The sequence below is a fragment of the Eptesicus fuscus genome, chromosome 24 (assembly GCF_027574615.1).
Source record: "Eptesicus fuscus isolate TK198812 chromosome 24, DD_ASM_mEF_20220401, whole genome shotgun sequence".
NCBI classification, from domain to species: domain Eukaryota; kingdom Metazoa; phylum Chordata; class Mammalia; order Chiroptera; family Vespertilionidae; genus Eptesicus; species Eptesicus fuscus.
The window spans coordinates 420960-438518 of NC_072496.1; the positions used below are offsets into that span (position 1 = coordinate 420960).

The following is a 17559-nucleotide window of genomic DNA, read 5'->3' on the forward strand; positions in this document are numbered from 1 at the left end:
GCTGGGCTGCCCCAGTGATGGGAGAACATGTGGCCACCTCCCTGCAGGGCAGGCAGGACGGACACCCCGCGTCCCAGAGCGCGGGCCGGGGACAGGCTGAGCTTCTCTGGGGCCTCGGAGAACCCGCCTTCGGATTCCCGGGCGACGGCAGCCCCTCACATTCACGGCTCGGCGTGAGGTCAGTGGGGCCATTTCAGAAATTCCCCCATCACTAGCTTCCCCCAAGGAAAGAGCGGCCGAATTCATCCGTAACTTCCTCAGAGAACCAGCCATGCCTGTCGCCCGGCCGCCGCTGGGGGCCCTGTGCCGGCGGGGCGGGGCGGGCGGCGCGGACTCCCCGTGAGCAGGTGCGAGTTTCCGCCGTCCAGTGTGTCACACGCTGAGTCACGTGACTGTCGCCCCATCACTGTCCTGTCAGGAAGCGCGGTGCCTACGCTCAGTCTGACGTCCCTGGAGGGTCTCACGGCCGTTGTGGCCACCCCATCGCTGTCAGGTGTCCCTCACACGCTCTGGACACGTTTCTGATGCGACACACACCCCTTGGGTTGTCCCTGCATTGGGGTTTGCGAAGACGGTGGGACCGGGGACGAGAATGAGGAAGGGGCTCCGTTCTGAGACCTCGAGTGGCAGCCGCTGGGGAGCCTGCAAGGGCTCCTCAGAATGACACCGGGCCCGGGGAGGAGCTGTCACGGAGGAGCTGTCACGGAGGAGCTGTCACGGAGGGGCACACGGAGGGGCTGTCACGGAGGGGCTGTCACGGAGGAGCTGTCACGGAGGGGCACACGGAGGGGCTGTCACGGAGGGGCACACAGAGGGGCTGTCACGGAGGGGCTGTCACGGAGGGGCTGTCACGGAGGGGCTGTCACGGAGGGGCTGTCACGGAGGAGCTGTCACGGAGGGGCACACGGAGGGGCTGTCACGGAGGAGCTGTCACGGAGGAGCTGTCACGGAGGAGCTGTCACGGAGGGGCTGTCACGGAGGGGCTGTCACGGAGGGGCACACAGAGGGGCTGTCACGGAGGGGCACACGGAGGGGCTGTCACGGAGGGGCTGTCACGGAGGAGCTGTCACGGAGGAGCTGTCACGGAGGGCACACAGAGGGGCTGTCACGGAGGAGCTGTCACGGAGGAGCTGTCACGGAGGAGCTGTCACGGAGGGCACACAGAGGGGCTGTCACGGAGGGGCTGTCACGGTGGAGCTGTCACGGAGGGGCTGTCACGGAGGGGCACACAGAGGGGCTGTCACGGAGGAGCTGTCACGGAGGGCACACAGAGGGGCTGTCACGGAGGGGCTGTCACGGAGGGGCACACGGAGGGGCTGTCACGGAGGAGCTGTCACAGAGGAGCTGTCACAGAGGAGCTGTCACGGAGGGGCTGTCAAGGAGGGCACACAGAGGGGCTGTCACGGAGGGGCTGTCACGGAGGGGCTGTCACGGAGGGGCTGTCACGGAGGGGCACACGGAGGGGCTGTCACGGAGGGGCTGTCACAGAGGAGCTGTCACGGAGGAGCTGTCACGGAGGGGCTGTCACGGAGGGGCTGTCACGGAGGAGCTGTCACGGAGGAGCTGTCACGGAGGAGCTGTCACGGAGGAGCTGTCACGGAGGGGCTGTCACGGAGGGGCTGTCACGGAGGGGCTGTCACGGAGGGGCTGTCACAGAGGAGCTGTCACGGAGGGGCTGTCACGGAGGGGCTGTCACGGAGGAGCTATCACGGAGGGGCTGTCACGGAGGAGCTGTCACGGAGGGGCTGTCACGGAGGGCACACACAGGCCCCCGGCTCCCGCGGAGGAGCGTATGGCAAACAGCTTTATAACCAACTGCCTGTCTGGGAGTCAACAGCCCGGCTGATGCCCTAGAAACACACTCCCACACTGCAGCCCCGGTGCCGACACCGACACGGCGAGCCACGGACCGCCACGCAGACGCAGGGCCGTGCGTTCCTGCAGGTTTCCCCACTCGGCCCCAAATAAGGAGCTGCCCCTGCACCAGCAGACTTGTTCCCTAACAAGGAGCGGCCGCCGCACTGCCCAGCACGCCCCAGGCTGCTCGCCCCACACGGCCCACAGAAACACCTGCGCAGAACACGGCACGCCTGGACGGGGCAGCACACCGCCCATCAGCAGACACGGCTTCCCGGGCTTTCCCGGCACGTTCCTGTGAGGAGGAGGAAGGTGGCAGGTGCCACGATGCCTGGCTCACCCTGTCCCTGCGTCTCTCAAGTCCACACACAGGCACAGGCTCTCACAGTCACACACACACACACACACACACACACACACACACAGGCACAGGCTCTCAGAGTCACACACACACACACACACACACACACACACACAGGCTCTCACAGCCACACACACACACACACACACACACACACACACACACACAGGCTCTCACAGCCACACACACACACACACACACACAGGCACAGGCTCTCACAGTCACACACACACACACACAGAGGCTCTCACAGTCACACACACACACACACACACACACACACACACAGGCTCTCACAGTCACACACACACACACACACACACACGCTCTCACAGTCACACACACACACACACACAGGCACAGTCACACACACACACAGCCACAGGCTCTCACAGTCACACACACACACACACAGCCACAGGCTCTCACAGTCACACACACACTCACACACACACACTCACACATGCTCAAAGCTGCAGGCAATTAAAGGTTACTGTCCACAGTTGCATGGCCATTTGGGAGCTTTTTCTTTTAAAAACAGTGTTGACCCATAAAACACAGGAAAGGGAACAACTAAATATAGCCCGGAGCATGAGAAAGGCTGGAGAGGCAGACAGGACGGAGCGCCCCTCTGCCCTGCCGCTGATGCTGAGGGCGAAGGGCTCAGGTGCAGGGGCCGCGCACGTGGGACCGGCTGTCACAGGGCCACGTGCACGTGGGACCGGCACTTGCACAGCAGCCACAGGGCCTCTGGAGGCTCCATCTTCCTGCCTGACTCCCTCATGCCCTGACACACCTGTGTTCAGCCCACCTCCCCCGACGCACAGGCACGCTCCCTGCACACAGCACAGACACGGAGGGAAATCGCTTACTCGGAGCGTCTTGGCAGTCGGGGAGGGAGTGGCGGGGGGCGAGTCCGACGTAGACTTCCTGCTCCGAGGGAACTCCTTGCTCCGGGTGTACAGAGAGGACATGGCTGCGCTGAGCAGCGGAGCTAAGCGAGGACGCGGCCACCCTGGAGTCCAGCCTACAGCTCTAGGCCGGCAGCTGAGCAGGCGTGAGGCGTGTCCCTCCCCAACGTCTAGCCAGGCCCTCTGGACGGCAGTCCCGCCGGGGGTGCTGGGAGCCTCGCTGCGTTGCCTGGACCGAGTCCCGGGTTCTCCCAAAGCTCACTCCTCCCGAGGCCTCAGCCCCGACGACAGGAGAGGCAATCCCGCGGCAGGGCGACCTTGGGCCTGCGGAGACGGAGACGCCGGGGCAGCCCGCTCACTGCCGGCGGGAAGGAACGAGCCCTCTGCGAACATGCGTCTCCAGCCGGGCTCCACGCGGTGAGCTAAAGGCTGTGATCACTCAGGCCCACAAGCCGGGAGTTTGAGAAGCAGCAGTCGGAGGAGCTGGGCTCCCGTCCTCCAACATATAAACACTCGGCCACATCCCTCCTCTTCTTTCTGACGTTCCAGAGCCGATTCGCTCAGCCAGGAATGCTGGAGCCGGGCCAAGGGCAAGGATCCGCTTCCAGCCCACGCGGCCGCCGCCACTTGTCGGGGGAGCCAGCGCAGCTTCTAGGAACACGGGGCTCGGGGTGCACGCGCTGACCCCCTGCTCACAGCAGGCTCTTCTCGGCTGTGACGAGGGGCCTCTATTCAAAAGCCCAGACAGAGGCCCGCACAGCACCGAGGCCTCCATGCTCTGTTTTAACAACGTGTCACTAGCTGCCCCGAGAAGCCCAGCAAACTGAAACCGGGCCGGCACAGGGAGCGCTGCCTGAGACAGCCCCGAGTTCTCCGAAACTCCAGGCCGGGGCAGGGGTCACGTGGGCACGGCGAGGGCCAGGCCAGGGCCACACAGACAGCAGGGGCAGCAGGACCCCAGGACCAGTCCCCACAGCGAAAAGCCAGTTAAAGGAAAGGAATGCATCTGCGTGGTCTCGAGGGCGGACTCTGACCAGGAAGCTCTGCACACCCCGCCGCCCCCGCCCCCCACACTGCCGCCCCCCCGCCCCCCACACTGCTGGCCCCCCCCACACTGCCGCCCCCGCCCCCCCACACTGCTGGCCCCCCCACACTGCCGCCCCCGCCCCCCACACTGCTGGCCCCCCACACTGCCGCCCCCGCCCCCCACACTGCCGCCCCCCCGCCCCCCACACTGCCAGCCCCCGCCCCCCACACTGCTGGCCCCGTGCTTTCTCCCTGTGGCCAGCACAGTCCACCTCTCTGGCCCCACCCCCTTTCCCACGAATTTAAATTCCCTCCTCTCCTGGCTCACCTCGCGTCCAGGCAGTGCCCACGGGTGACCCATGACCTCGCGGACCCCTCACCAAGTTCACAGACAGGAAGACCGGCACGTACTGTTCCGTCTTATGCAGACGACAGTAACTGCCACACGAACACGCAGTGACACGAACACGCAGACGCTGGGTCGCCACCCTGTGCCTTGCAGTGGACGTGACCCCAGGCAGGGCCCCGAGGCGGGACCACCCTCGTGCCCCCGGGCCTCCTAGGGCTGCTCCTTGACTTTCTGCCCACAGACGGGGAGGGAGGCCCTGAGGGAGGGACAGGGAGGAGGAGGCTTTCCTCGGGGGGGGGGGTCCAGTCTCCTTTCCCACACGAAGCCTGGGAAGGGACCCCTCGAGACAGACTGCAGGGCCAGAGCAGAGGCTCCGTCCTGCTCTCACGTGGTCAGGCCCTGCCCCTGAAAGCGGAGGCTCAGGAGCTCGCGAAGGAGAGGGGTCCCAGGCCCTTCACGAGGCTCCTTCCGCAGACCTGCCCAGGCTGGCTGAGGGGCCTTGTGCTCCGCAACTAAACTGAAATTTAGCAACAGCTCACAAAGGCAGACCAGTGGAGGCTGCCTCCCTTCATGGAGGGTGTGCGCGCGTCCCTCCACGGCCAGATGGGGACGCGGCCACGCGGGGGAGAGCTGCCCATGGGGCCGGCTGGACCTGCCCGGGGACATGGCGCTCAGCACTGGACAGCGCCAAGACGTGAGTTAACAGGTAAAATCAAGTCGGTTTTGGACTCGGATAACCGCACGGCGACTGTCACACGCGACACACAGCCCTGACCTCGGCCAGACCCCCAGCTGCTCGAGCCACGGCCCTGTGCTCGGAACCCGTCTCCACGACAACGGGCCGAGCTCCTCAGGTCCCTCCACAGGAGACAGAGCCGCGGCCACTAACGCCCGAGCGCCCGAGGCGGCAGCAGAGGAAGAGGCGGGAGACAGGGCGGGGTGACGGGCCGTCCTGGTGGCTGATACCCCTTCCTCACCCCTGCCTGAGGAGCCAAAGGCCGAACAGAGAGCAGGACGGAGCTTGCTCCCAACAGAGTCCTGCTGGGGCGGAAGGCACGGGCCGCGGGACAGTGGGTCCAAAGCTACAGCCTCTCCAGGGAACAGACTGCGCCGACGACCGGGTCTCCTTGGCAACAGCACGACCTAAAACTAATCGGATCCTTAAAAGGAAGATGCCAAAGGACGGGTTCTGAGACGCCCAGGGCGGCCTTGGGAGTGGAAGGCACATGTGACCCTGGCGGGGGGGGAGGTGGGGGAGGGTGCATAGGGGTCACCTCTGGAGGGGACATCAGCAGCTCCGGGTGGAAAGCTGCCCCACACACGGCTGTGCGGCTGCTGACTCTCCACGGCCGCCTCCTCCCCCACGGCCCGTCCCCGGGGGCTGATGTGACGCCATCGCTGAGGGGCCCGTCCCCACGAGCACAGGATCCTAGCACCCCTCAGACTTCTCAGAGGCCCCGTCCTGGGGCAAGCTGGCCACCGCCCTCTCCGAGGCGAAGAGGCTGAGAGAGGAACAGCGATGCCGCCTCGTTGCCTCTGCGAGGAGGAGGCTGCTCTGAACAGGCCGGTGCTGCTACCGGAGCACAGAGTCTCCCGTCTGCACGGCACCTCACCTCCGTGTCTTCAGGCTCAGCCGGCCGTCTCCCAGGCAGCCGCCTGGCCTGGCCTGGCCCGCCTCGCGGGGCATACCTTACCATATTAGGCAGTTGGGCCGAGCGGGAGGCTCAGGCTGGGATTCTACCTAAAAGGACAAGAGCTGGGAGGGGACGGAGGTCACGGGCACCAGCAGGGAAGGGGCTCCGAGGTTAAGGAACCAGACTGGAAGCACTGCTTGGGTTGGTGGGGGCGGGGTCCAGCGAAGGCTAGACGCAGGCTGGGAAAGCCAGGGCCGCAGGGATGGGGCTGCTACTTCCTCGGGGGGCTGGAGCTGGGGGACACCGGGGAAACAGGGCGGGGAACTTAGGGAGCCGACTGGAGCGGGGCTCCCCAGGCTCCGAGCGAGTGGGAGCACCAGCCCCACTCCTGCCCTTCCCGTCGTCCCGCCCCTCCCGCTCCTGCAGCCCCTGTCAATCCACTTCTCAGACGTCACCTGGGACATCTCAGACACGACACGCCTCGGGGGAGCCTGGGCGCCTCTCTGACGCCCAAGTCACCTATTCTTTGCGGAACTAGGAATGACGTCAGATCACCGGATTCTAAGGTCAGCGAAAGCCTCCCTCTCATCCCGACTTAGGGACCTAGGCTCGGAGGATCACTCAATGGGCCCCCAGCACCCCAATATTTAAATGTGCTGTCACTTCCATGCACGGCTCCAGGGTCGGCCTGGCAGCACCCCATGTACACGAGGGAACGGAGGCTGGGAGCCGAGTGGTGCGCTGGCTGCAGCTTAGCACGTCCGCCCTCGTCCTAACAGGCGTCCCCGGACACTTAAACCGACTGAAGGCCCACGGACAGCCCCACGGGAGCCCGGCTGTGATAGGAGTTCGGGGTCTCAGTCCCATTTCTGACACGAGCAGCAGGAATTCAGGGTCCCTGAGGCCGCTAAGCTAAGCCTTCCCCAAGCTAAGCCCAAATCTGCTCCCCAAGTCTCCAGCTCACGGCCCCACAGCCTCCCCCGTCTACGCCGTCTGCTCTCTGCTCAGCCACATGGGCCCCGACCTCTCCTCAGGGATGTCGGGCACTCCTGCCCGTCTCTCTGCCAGCGCCGTCCCAACGACAACACTGCACCCCTAAATCCACGCGGCCCCTACCCTCCCTTCAGGTCTACGCTTGCACGAGGCCTCCCCAACAAGGCCTGTCCGACCACCTGCTGGTGCCGTCCTGACCCCGGAAACACGCTGTCTCACACACACCGCACACGCACCCAACACCAGAGCAGCCTCATCGGAAGCGGAGATGCCGTGGAAGGCGACCCTGTGTAACCTGCTGAGTGGAACGCCCGTGGGAGAGGCCGTGAGCCTGGCCGTCTGCCTCCCTGCAGCCCCGCGGCGCGAGCAGCCAGGTCCCTGAACCCTAACTTGTCGGGGCCTCGGTTTCCTTCACTGTAACAAGAGGCTCCCAGCCCGTCACCTCTGAGTCCCCCAAAGCCGAGGCGAGTGACTCCACCACTTTGACCTGGTTTCGCCCGTCCCTTTAACACAGGGCCCGTCCGTGGGGCACCATCGTCCTTGTCGGCCCCCAGTGCCTCCGAGTGACGGGTCCAGTCACAGGACAGACGCTGCGAGGAGCAGAGGGGGACAGCCAAGCGCAGGCCCACAGAGGGGCAGGCGGAGCACGCGGGGCGAGGCCTCCCCGGCCCGCGCAGGTGCACAGCACAGGAGACAGGCGCTCCTCACCGCCAGCGAGTTCTCAGGGGAGACCGGAACAGCCTTCCTCACGTTAGGATGAGGCTCACTTCTCTTTCACGGAGCGAGCTAAGGCCGTCGGGACACCTGCAGGCTGCTGCCCACCTGATGTGACAGCCACCAGCCGGCTGCCCAGACCCCGTCGGCGGTGTGTTCCCGGTCTCAGTGGCTCATGAAGTGACCAATGGGGACAGGCTTTGGTAACACCAGGCACGAGGCTGACTAAGCAAAGTCTCCACCGTCTAGGCATCCCGCCTGGTGCCCTAGAGATGCAGGGCAGGTCCTGGTGCCCTAGAGATGCAGGGCAGGCCTGTCCTCTGTCGCCACGAGAGCAGAGGCAGGCCTCCAGCCAGAGCCCCTCTCCACATCCCAGTGCTGGTGACAGACAGATGCGGTGCTGCCTCCACTGCCATCTAAAGCCTCGGAGAGGCCCCCCGGGCGCCACACGGGAGGACAGAGGAGGCAGCCTGCAGCCGCTGCCCATCGCAGGAGGCAGGAAGCGGAGGAAACGGTTCACGGGCGTCACAGCCGCCCCCGCCTGGGGCCCGAGGACGCTGCCTCGCACGGCCCGCGTCAGGCTCTGGCGGCCTGCCCTCCTGCTGAGGTGTGCGTGTGAGCAGCCCGGGGGACACCTCGCTGGCTGTCACTTACCCTCGCTTCCTTCACCTCTTCAGAGCCATCAGCTTCCTCCTCCTGAAAAGGAAAGAGTAAGAAAAACAAGAGGGTCACCGTCACAGACGCCTCGAGAGCAGGAGGGTCAGCGGTCAATGACCCCGACACACGCCTGGGGGTGCAGACAGCTCGGGACGTCCTGCTGCCTGGGAAGAACTCGGAAACACAGAGCTCTGTCCCCTCTGTCGACAGGCAGCCGACGGCCCGGCTGTGAGCGTCTCCCTAGAGCACAGCTCCACACGTGACACTGTCCTTCTCCCCCACCGAACGGCTCAGCTCACTTCAAAGGAGCCGCTGGGAACCAGGGGTCTGAGTGACGGAGCGGGGAGGGGGGTGGAGGGAGGGGTGAGAGGCGGGGAGCGAGAAGGGGCGACTTCCAGCTCCGGACGGGTCTGCAGCCAGGGGCGCAGGGGCGCCTGCCTTTGTGCAATGCCAGACTCAACCTGCTCTGTACTGTTTTCCTTCCTCAACATGGTTTTATGATCCCTTCCTTTTTCCTCCAAAAGAGTGAGGCCGAGCCGGAGGACTGCTTACTTCCTGTGGTGCCCGAGCTCCTACTGCCACCCCTGCGAGGAGGTCAGGGCGGCACGGCTCTGGGACAGGGAGGCGCTGAGGGCTAGGCTAGCTTCCAGGTTGCAAACAGCGGTTTTCACGCATCACCCGTCGTGACTGAGTACCTACTGTGTGCCTGCACCGCTCCAGGCACTGGGCCCCCAGGAACACCCTAACGAGTCCCACACGAGTTCCCACAGACACTCCCTGCCACCTGCACCTTTGGGCCACGGGTGGGCCTCTGACCTCGGCACGGAGGGCGACCAGGTGCTGGGACAGGTGCCAGCAGACCGTCCACTTACGTCCTTCGTCCAGAAGCTGATGCCCGTGCCTCTCCGCCGCTCCCGGGGCCGCCTCCGCTCGCGGACGGACAGCCCCCCGGCGCCCGGGTCGTCCACACCTGCCTCTTCACTCTCTGCGGGGAGAGAGGAGTGAGCACAGGACCCAGGGTGCGGCCCGAGGACGCTGTCTGGAAACTCCCCGGAGGCTGCACTTCCGGGAGCTCTACGCACCGTCTCTGTCCATATCCTTGGCCTCTGAGCTCTCAGCGTCGGGGGCTGCCGGTCCGCTCGTCCGCAGCAGGCGGGAGCTGGTATAGAGGGTGGGTCTCGAGGTGGTTGGGAACACGGCGGTGGTGGGCTTGTCTGGCTGAGCTGCACCCCTCAGGCGATGGCACGCGGGCTGGGGGCAGCCACAGGAGACGTTAGTTCCAGCCCCACCACAGGGCGCACCGCGGGCTTGCTGAGGGGCTTTTCCACCCACGAGGGTCACCAGCAGCAGATGCTCAGGAAGCAGCTAAAGCTAGTTCATTAGCCGGAAAGGAGAAGGCGATGGCCTGGCCGAGGGCACAGGCGGCCCTGACGCTGGAGAAAACCCCCAAGTTTGGAATGAAATAGAAGGACAAGGGCCTCAGGATGAAGCTCTGAGAGGTCCACACAGGAAACCAGCATCTGCCTTCGGAGCAGCAGCCGAGCTTAGGAGGAGACCCAACCCACACGCCCAGCACAAGCCTGTGGCCTCACGAGCTCACCTCTTCCTCCTGACCCCGGCCCCAGGGCTGGCGGCCCTCCCCGGTGTCCTTGGCAGGGACTGTGGACGTCTCATGCCTCTCGGCGCGGCCCTCCAGCCCTTCGGTACCCAGCTTCTGGCCAGGCTGGTCCTGAGCCTGCCGCTCCACCCGAGACCGGCTGAAGGTCCTTTCTGCCTCCTGCAGGTCTGTCAGAGTCACTCCCTGGGGAGAGAGGACAGATCAGAGAGGGGCCAGCCTGACCAGGACCCCACATCCCAGCTCCAAATGAGGCCCTCACCAGCAACACGGGCTTAAAGTCAACCCCGAGTGTGCAGAGCCGGGGAGGGCCCTCTGGCTTCCCAGCCCTGTCCCCGAGGACAGCCGAGCCTCGGTGCTCCTCATCGCCAGGTAGCAGCGCTGCAAGGGTCAGTGACAGCCCTGCGCTCCAGTCCCTCATGGGGGGACGCTCGGGCCGTCAATGGACAGGAAAGGACAAAGGACAGAAAGGAGGCCACACCCACCTGCGTCGACCTCCGGGTCTGCCGGGCTTGCCTGGAGCGTGCTTTCCGCAGAGACTCGGCCTCCTCATCACGGACGGGAGTCAGATACGACCTGCGGAGGGATGGGCACAGTGAGGAAGACGAGGTGTCTGCACCCTCATGTGGTTCCCACCTGCGAGGAGCGAAGGCGGAAGCCGGCAGAGGTGGTGGAAAAACGGCCAACAAAGCAGCACTGAGTCCTTGGGACAAGCTCATCGCTCACACAGACCCCGTCTTGTTAGTTCGGGGCTCTCCCTGCCGTTCCCGGGAGAGACTGCAGTAACTCCCACCGTGACGGCCACTCTGGAGCGACGGCGGGCGCGCTGAGAGGAGGGTCTCCTCACCTATTTCTGTGAGCGCGTCAGACTGGGGTCCGTCCTCCTGAGTCCCTGAGCGCTCACCAGCGAAGCGTCTGAAAGGTCTGAAGTCGGGGCTCCATTTCCTGACTACACTCAGGCCTATTCACATTTCTATTTGGGGATCTGGTCACATAATGGGCAGAGGATTTGAATAGACCTTTATCCAAAGAAGATGTACAGATGCCCACAGGTACGGTGCTAAAGGCCACTCACCATCAGGAAAATGCCAATCAAAACCACAGTGAGGGGCCACCTCACGCCTGTCAGAACGGTGTCATCAGTAAATCAACAGCCACAAGTGCTGGCGATGATGTGGAGGGAGGGGGCCCCTGCACTGCTGGGGGGAATGCAGACTGGGGCGGCCTCCGTGGAACAAATACGGAGTTTCCTCAAACAATGAAAAACAGAACTGCCTCTGGACCCCGCAATCCCACTCCTAGGCATTTATCCGAAGGAAACAAAAACACTAAAGATGTGGCACGTACACAGTGAGACATGGCTCAGCCGTGACGAGAAGGAAGCCCTGCCATTTGCAACAACGTGGAGGGACCCGAGGGCACAGCTACTGGAGGTGAAACAAGTCAGACAGAGAGACCAGTCGTGTCTCTTCCACTGGAACCTAGAAACCCCGAGCTCAGGTACCGAGAACAGAGTGGTGGTGCCAGGGGCAGGGTGGCGAGTGGGCAAGGTGGGTGCAGGGGGTCAGAAGGTCCGGACGCCCAGCTTTCAGTGCAGCAAGTCCTGGGGGGGGAGGGGGGGCTGCACTGCGTGTGGGAAGGCGCTCAGAGGCCGGCAGATCCTAAGTGTCTCCACAGAAGGGGCGCGTCTGCCCTGTGCTGTGAGGGTGTTAACTACAGTGAGGCCCAGGCCTGTGGGTTCTGGACCATCGGCCTGTCCTCCACGGAGGCTCTCACCACACTCTGCAGCCGGCTCCGGGAGACACACTCCAGCAGGCCCGGCACCTGCCGTCCTGCGCGACGGTCACTGTCACGGGTGGCCAGCGAGCACTCACATGCAGCCGGTGTGACGGAGAAGCTTGATTTTAAATTAATTTAAGGCTCAAAGCTCCACATGGCTACGGCTCCCACACTGGACGGCACAGCCCGAGAACCCACTTAAACGACCCGAACCCCGGACCCATCTCATCTCCCACGAACCACATGGCAGGCAGCCTGCAGTGACGCTGAAAAGCAGCTGACGTGACTCCTCCAGTAAAGCCTCCCTCCCTCCCTCCCTGCTCCTCGGAGGCACTGTGGCGGCGGGCCTGCACTTTCACAGGCTGCAGGAGGCGGTGCTGGCTCCCACCTGGGACACACACAGGGGCAGCACCAGCTGCCTCCCCTGAACCCCCACTCCCTCTGCCCTCGGCCACGACAGCCCCGAGACCACAGACTGTACCTCCTTGCGCAGGCCTGCATTGCGGCGGAAGGTCAAAGACGTGTGGGGGTGGATGGCCAGAGAGGTGTGTGGCTGCGGGAAGACGCAGCCTCAGTGCCCACTTCCTGGGCACCAAAATGCTGGCGGCTGCCACCCAGCCAGAGGCCAGGTCCGTGAGGGAAGCTGCCACAGAGCAGGAGGAGCAGGAGGAGGGAAGGGGGCAGGAAGGCAGGTTCTGGGCTCAGCAGAGCCAGTGCCGGTAACAGTTCCCAAACACTGCAAGAGATGCTAGTTCATCACTGTCCGATCAATACTCCCGTCTCGCGGGGAGGTCGGAGTGCGCAGGGAGGAAGACGCGGGATGCAGCTCGGGGAGGAGTCCTGGACACAGTTTCACCTGCCCTTGGGGTGCCTGTCCCCGTCGGCCATGGGGGCAAAACCTGCCTCGCGGGCGACTGACAGCGGTGAAGGTTCGGATCAGAAAGGAACGTCGCAGAGAGTCGGTATTTTAGGCTGTGCAGGCTACTCGACAGCTCCTACTCGATACATAGACCAAAGGGCGAGCTGAGAGGAGGGTGGCCACAGAGCTACAGCAGCCAAATCCTCACGGCCCTTCGGAGGAAGCCTGCGGACCCTGCCCTAGGCTCAGAGGACACTGTTCTTTACAGACCGCGGGGTCTGGCGTGGCTGCGACCTACCTGGGAAGTACTGTCACCCCGAATTCGTGTACGGTACTTCTGAACGTTTGCTCCATTAAAACACTCCAGCCTCAAGTGCCAAAGCCACTGCCACCAACGGCACGGTTTTCGTTATGTAGGTCACCGTACAGTTAGCTCAGGGGTCAGCGGGTGTTCCGGAGCAGCAATGGCAGACTCCAGCCCCAAATGGCCAGCGAGAGCTGATTAATTTCACCCCCACAGGCTGGACCAGCTGGACCAGCCAACTGCCCTGCACTGATCACTGACCACAGCCAGGCCAGGTCAGACTCGGCTCCAGCGCTGGGGGTTTTTTTGTTTGTTTAGTTTTTAAAAAAGGGAAGTCCTGGAAATAACCCAAATCTCAAACAGTACGGAGAAGAGTTAAATAGAGATGGAAGATCCATTATAGAACACTATATAGACATTACAAGACAAAACGAAAGTAAAAGATACACAAGTTGGGAAATATTAGTATCTTGAATATGTAAAGAACTTATAGCAATTTAAAAAAGAGTAAAAAACCCAACTGAAAAAAATCAGCAAAGCACATTCAGGAAATTTACAAAATAGGAAACTCCAAAAGCCTGTAAACGTGGAAGAAAACGTTTATTTCCACTAATAATCATGAAATGCAAACGAAGACAGGAGGGACGACTTCGTCTTCCTTAGACTCGCAAACACGGACGCTGTCCAGGGTCATGTGCCTGGAAAGAACGGACTGGCCCCCACAGCCCCGCGGGGGGGGGGGGGGGGGGGCAGGCACTTGTTTGCTTCCTTGGACAACTTTTAACTTGGGCTGGACCTTGTGCAGCTAAAACTTTTAACTGTAACAGATGATGTTAATGACAGAGCACTGACCAAACAGTATGAGATCCATGAGACATACACTGTATCCTAGCTGGTGAGCCTGCAGGCTGTGCTCAGCGCTAAGGGAGGAACCCAGGGAGAAGGCCGCTGTGAAGAGGGCACACGGAGGGGTAAGAAGCACCCAGACCTGGGGGACCGGTGCTGCACACTCACCTCCTTGCAGTCAGGTGACAACCGACCTTTCCCCAGAGCAGCGCGAGGTCCCAGACTGCTGTCTCAGGGTCCTGGCCCGGTGGAGGGAGGGCCCCCGCGCCCTTCTGAGAAGGCCTATGAAACAGCTTATTCCCTCCCGTCCACGCCCACACCCCAGGTGACTCACATTCCTGTAATTAAGACTCAGCAGCGGGCGCGTTCTAAGTCAAGGTTTCCTGGGGTGTAATTTACACACAGCCAACTTGTCCTTTTTGGATGAGGAAATGAGGGAAGGAAAATAGTGCCCAGAAGTGGCTGTGGCCACAGCTCCCAGCGGCCAAGCTCCAAGCGGCGAGGCGGGGAGCGAGGACACGGACACCTGTGGGGGGAAGGGCCTGTGAAGACGGGGGAGGCCTGGGACCGACACGGAAGAAAAAACCCGAAGGGACACAAACGGAAGGACAGAGGGGGCTGGAGAAGAAGGGGTCACAAGGCCCCAGGAGAATGCCTGGCAACCCAGGTGCTTAAACCTCGGCAGCTGTCACATGAAGAAGCGCCCAAGGGCCATTCCACACAGGGCGCCCCAGGAGGGACCTTCGCTCTGCCCCAATACCTCACCTGTGCAGGAGCCCACAGGCCCCAGACGCCCCTCTGCTGCCATCTGCTGGACACGGCGGGCACTGCACACCCTCAGCAACTTTTATTCAAGCCTGCCTTGTGTAGGCTCACTGTGCAAGAAACCCAATAAAAGAGCACCCGCAGGGAGCTTCCATGTGGATTAGTCACCCACCCAAGATCAGAGCAGCAGCAGCACCCGGGGGCGCCCTGGTGCAGTGGGGCGGGTGCAGGGGTCTCGTGTGCACAGGACCGTGCTCAGCAGAGGGGTGACAGGCCTCGGCGTGGCCAGAGGGGCCCCCGTAACCATGCCCAGGCTTTCTCCCTGGTGCACAGCTGCAGACACGGAGACACAGCATGGCCGTGGGGCTGGGATGACCCAGCAGGACTGTGAATTCTGCCTGGAAACTCGTCCTCGGAGCATCCAACACCAGTCAGAGGGCGTCCATCTCACACGCACAGGAAATGCTCACCTCCACTATCCCGTGCGGCAGTCTTGCGGTAAGCAGACAGCTCGCACCCAGACCCAGCGCCGGCCTCTCACCGACAGCTCCCTGCCGCACCGGGAGCCGCCTTCCTCCTCTGGCACCAGCGTCTCCGTCTTGCCCCGACTACCCAGCGAGCTCCTGCCCCAAGCACCTTCACTTACTTAGCACACACATCATCACGCAACATAAAGGGCAGGGAATACAGCCGCCCGTGTCCTGCCATCGACGTACAGGCCACATGACCGCCCCCGGTTCCTCCTACAGAGAAGCCCCGAGGCCCTGACCCCTGGGCGCTCAGTCAGGGCTCACGGTCAGGTTCGTCAGGGGCGTTACAGGCTCCGGAGCAGCTCCACACTGTTCTGGCTGGCGACCTGGTCTCGCCCCTGCTCCCCTTCCCCTCCCCAGCCGCACCCCCCCTCCCCCACACACATCTGCAACCAAACCGCTTCCCGAAGGACCACAGGAAGAACAAGGGCCGAGCAGAAACAGTACCTGGATGTTGACGCTCCAAGCAGAGGCCTGGGCAAGGCGCCCCAGTTCCTCCCCCGAGCAGAGGCCACCCCCTGCCCTCGGGTTTCCTTACAACCAGGAACCCGGCCCCCGCGGCTGGAGCAGGCTCCTTCCCTGGCTGCACCTGGGCAGTAGCTCCCCCAGAGCCGATCAGCAAACGGGGGCCACCCTGGCTGTCCTTCCCTCCCCAGGAAGCACAGCCTACTTCATGGGGCTGTCACAGCGACTGCCTGTGCTACACGGACACCCGACTGGGAGAGGGGGGCTGAGTGAGGGCACACTGGTCCCTCCCGGGTGCTACCACGCTCACACTCTGAAAAAAGAAGCGCCTTATCAGAAGGAGACTAACCATAGACAGGGCCTGATAAGGACCCTGAGCAGCAGGGGTCAGGTGACTGCTGGCTCCCTGAGGTGCTGGGAGCGGGGACAGAGCCAGACACGGGGCCTGGCCTCCCTCTGGACATGGGAGTCCTGTGCGGGGGCCACTTGTAAGCCCCCACTCCTGAACGTTGGCCGGTGGGAGGACCTGTGTGGTGAATGCACCGTGTTGGGGAAATGAGTGAGTCCGGTCTCATTAGCTGTGCTGAGCAACAGAAATCCGGAGAAAGATAACAGACTTTTAGTCAAGACCTTGCACCTCACTGTGGTGACCCAGCTGGCATCGCCCCGGCCTTTTCTCCTGGGTCCCGGGCACCAGAGTCACCAAGACGCATTCATACACCCGGGAGCGCACACTCAATGGTTTGTTCAGTAAAACGCATGGTGATGCAACCGTCACACAAGCCACTGTAAACGTGTTCCTCACCCTGATGCACCAGCAGTCACTCCGCCGCCTGCCTGAGACCCCGGCCGCAGCGGCGCTGTCCCCAGCCCACAGCGCCCCTCGTCACCTCACCTGACAGTGACTTCTCTGGACACGCTCTGTTCTGTGTGGCCACAGGCATGCAGGGAGGGCAACCACAAGCCTCCCGGAGATGGAGCACTGGCACCCACCTGGGCGCGCGAGCGCACGGCGACACGGCAGCAGATCCCAGCCACACCCCGCAGGAACCACATGCACCCTCTACACCCTCTAGGCCCCTGGTGACGAGTCACATGACAACCAGACCCCAGGAGGGGAACACGGCAGAAAACGCACCGACGGCTGCTGACCCCCACCCCGTCCCGTGCAACCTCCGCGTAGGAAGGACGGCTCCTGTCAGCGAGGCCTTGGCGAGTCTCTCAGGGCGGGAAAAGGCTCATTTGCAACAATAATTGACAGACTGGAGGCCTCTCTTTGGAGCCCTTTATGAGTTGACAACTGCCTGTCTTTAGCCTGGAGACAGAGATGAGTCAAATGCTTTTAAAAACCATGACTCAGCGTTTCACGGTTTACATTGCCAGCCTTCCCAGGATGAGGCCGTCACTTTGCTGACAGCGTCACACCAGCGGGAATAAGCATGTAGCTTAGAAGACCCCAGGCTCTGAGGTCGCTACATGGCGTGTGGGACTCAAGCCAGGCCTGGCCTATCCTACCCAGCAAAGCAGAGTTGCAGGGGGGCTGTTTGGGGCAAGAAAAACCATTCACCTTCTTGTGCAGAAATACTGTGAGCCGTTTCTATGAAGAAAGGGAAGGGCACCCATAAAAAGGAAGAGAGAAGACTCAGGGAGGGTGGGGGGCGGGGGCGGGGGCGCCGCTGAGCAGCAGCAGGAGAGGGTCAGAGGCCGGCACTCAGAGTCTAATATTAGCCCAGGGGCTGTTGACACTTTGTTGCTAAGGAAAACTTGGAGCTTTGGAAAATGAGGCCAGTCCACTGTGACAGCTGCCACCTGGCTGCGTCCCCGCAGGCTCTGCCAGCCGCCCGCCCGCCCTCTCAGAGGCCCCCTCTCAGATGGCCGCTGCTCCGGGAGCGCC

General features: G+C 62.9%; 1 protein-coding gene across 3 annotated transcripts in view; it reads right to left on the minus strand.

Annotated features, from left to right (window-relative positions):
* The window catches only part of PPP1R12B (protein phosphatase 1 regulatory subunit 12B), a 72235-nt gene that overhangs the window by 12717 nt on the left and 41959 nt on the right, over positions 1-17559 (minus strand). For 2 of the 3 annotated variants that reach the window (XM_028136971.2, XM_054713000.1), the window contains 5 exons: positions 10603-10693; positions 10103-10303; positions 9585-9753; positions 9375-9487; positions 8500-8541 (listed from right to left, as the gene is read on the minus strand). In XM_028136971.2, the coding sequence (XP_027992772.2) occupies positions 8500-8541; positions 9375-9487; positions 9585-9753; positions 10103-10303; positions 10603-10693 (616 nt within the window). Of the gene's footprint in view, positions 1-3090; positions 3617-8499; positions 8542-9374; positions 9488-9584; positions 9754-10102; positions 10304-10602; positions 10694-17559 lie in introns of those variants that run through there. The other variant, XM_008159972.3, reaches the window with a different exon arrangement.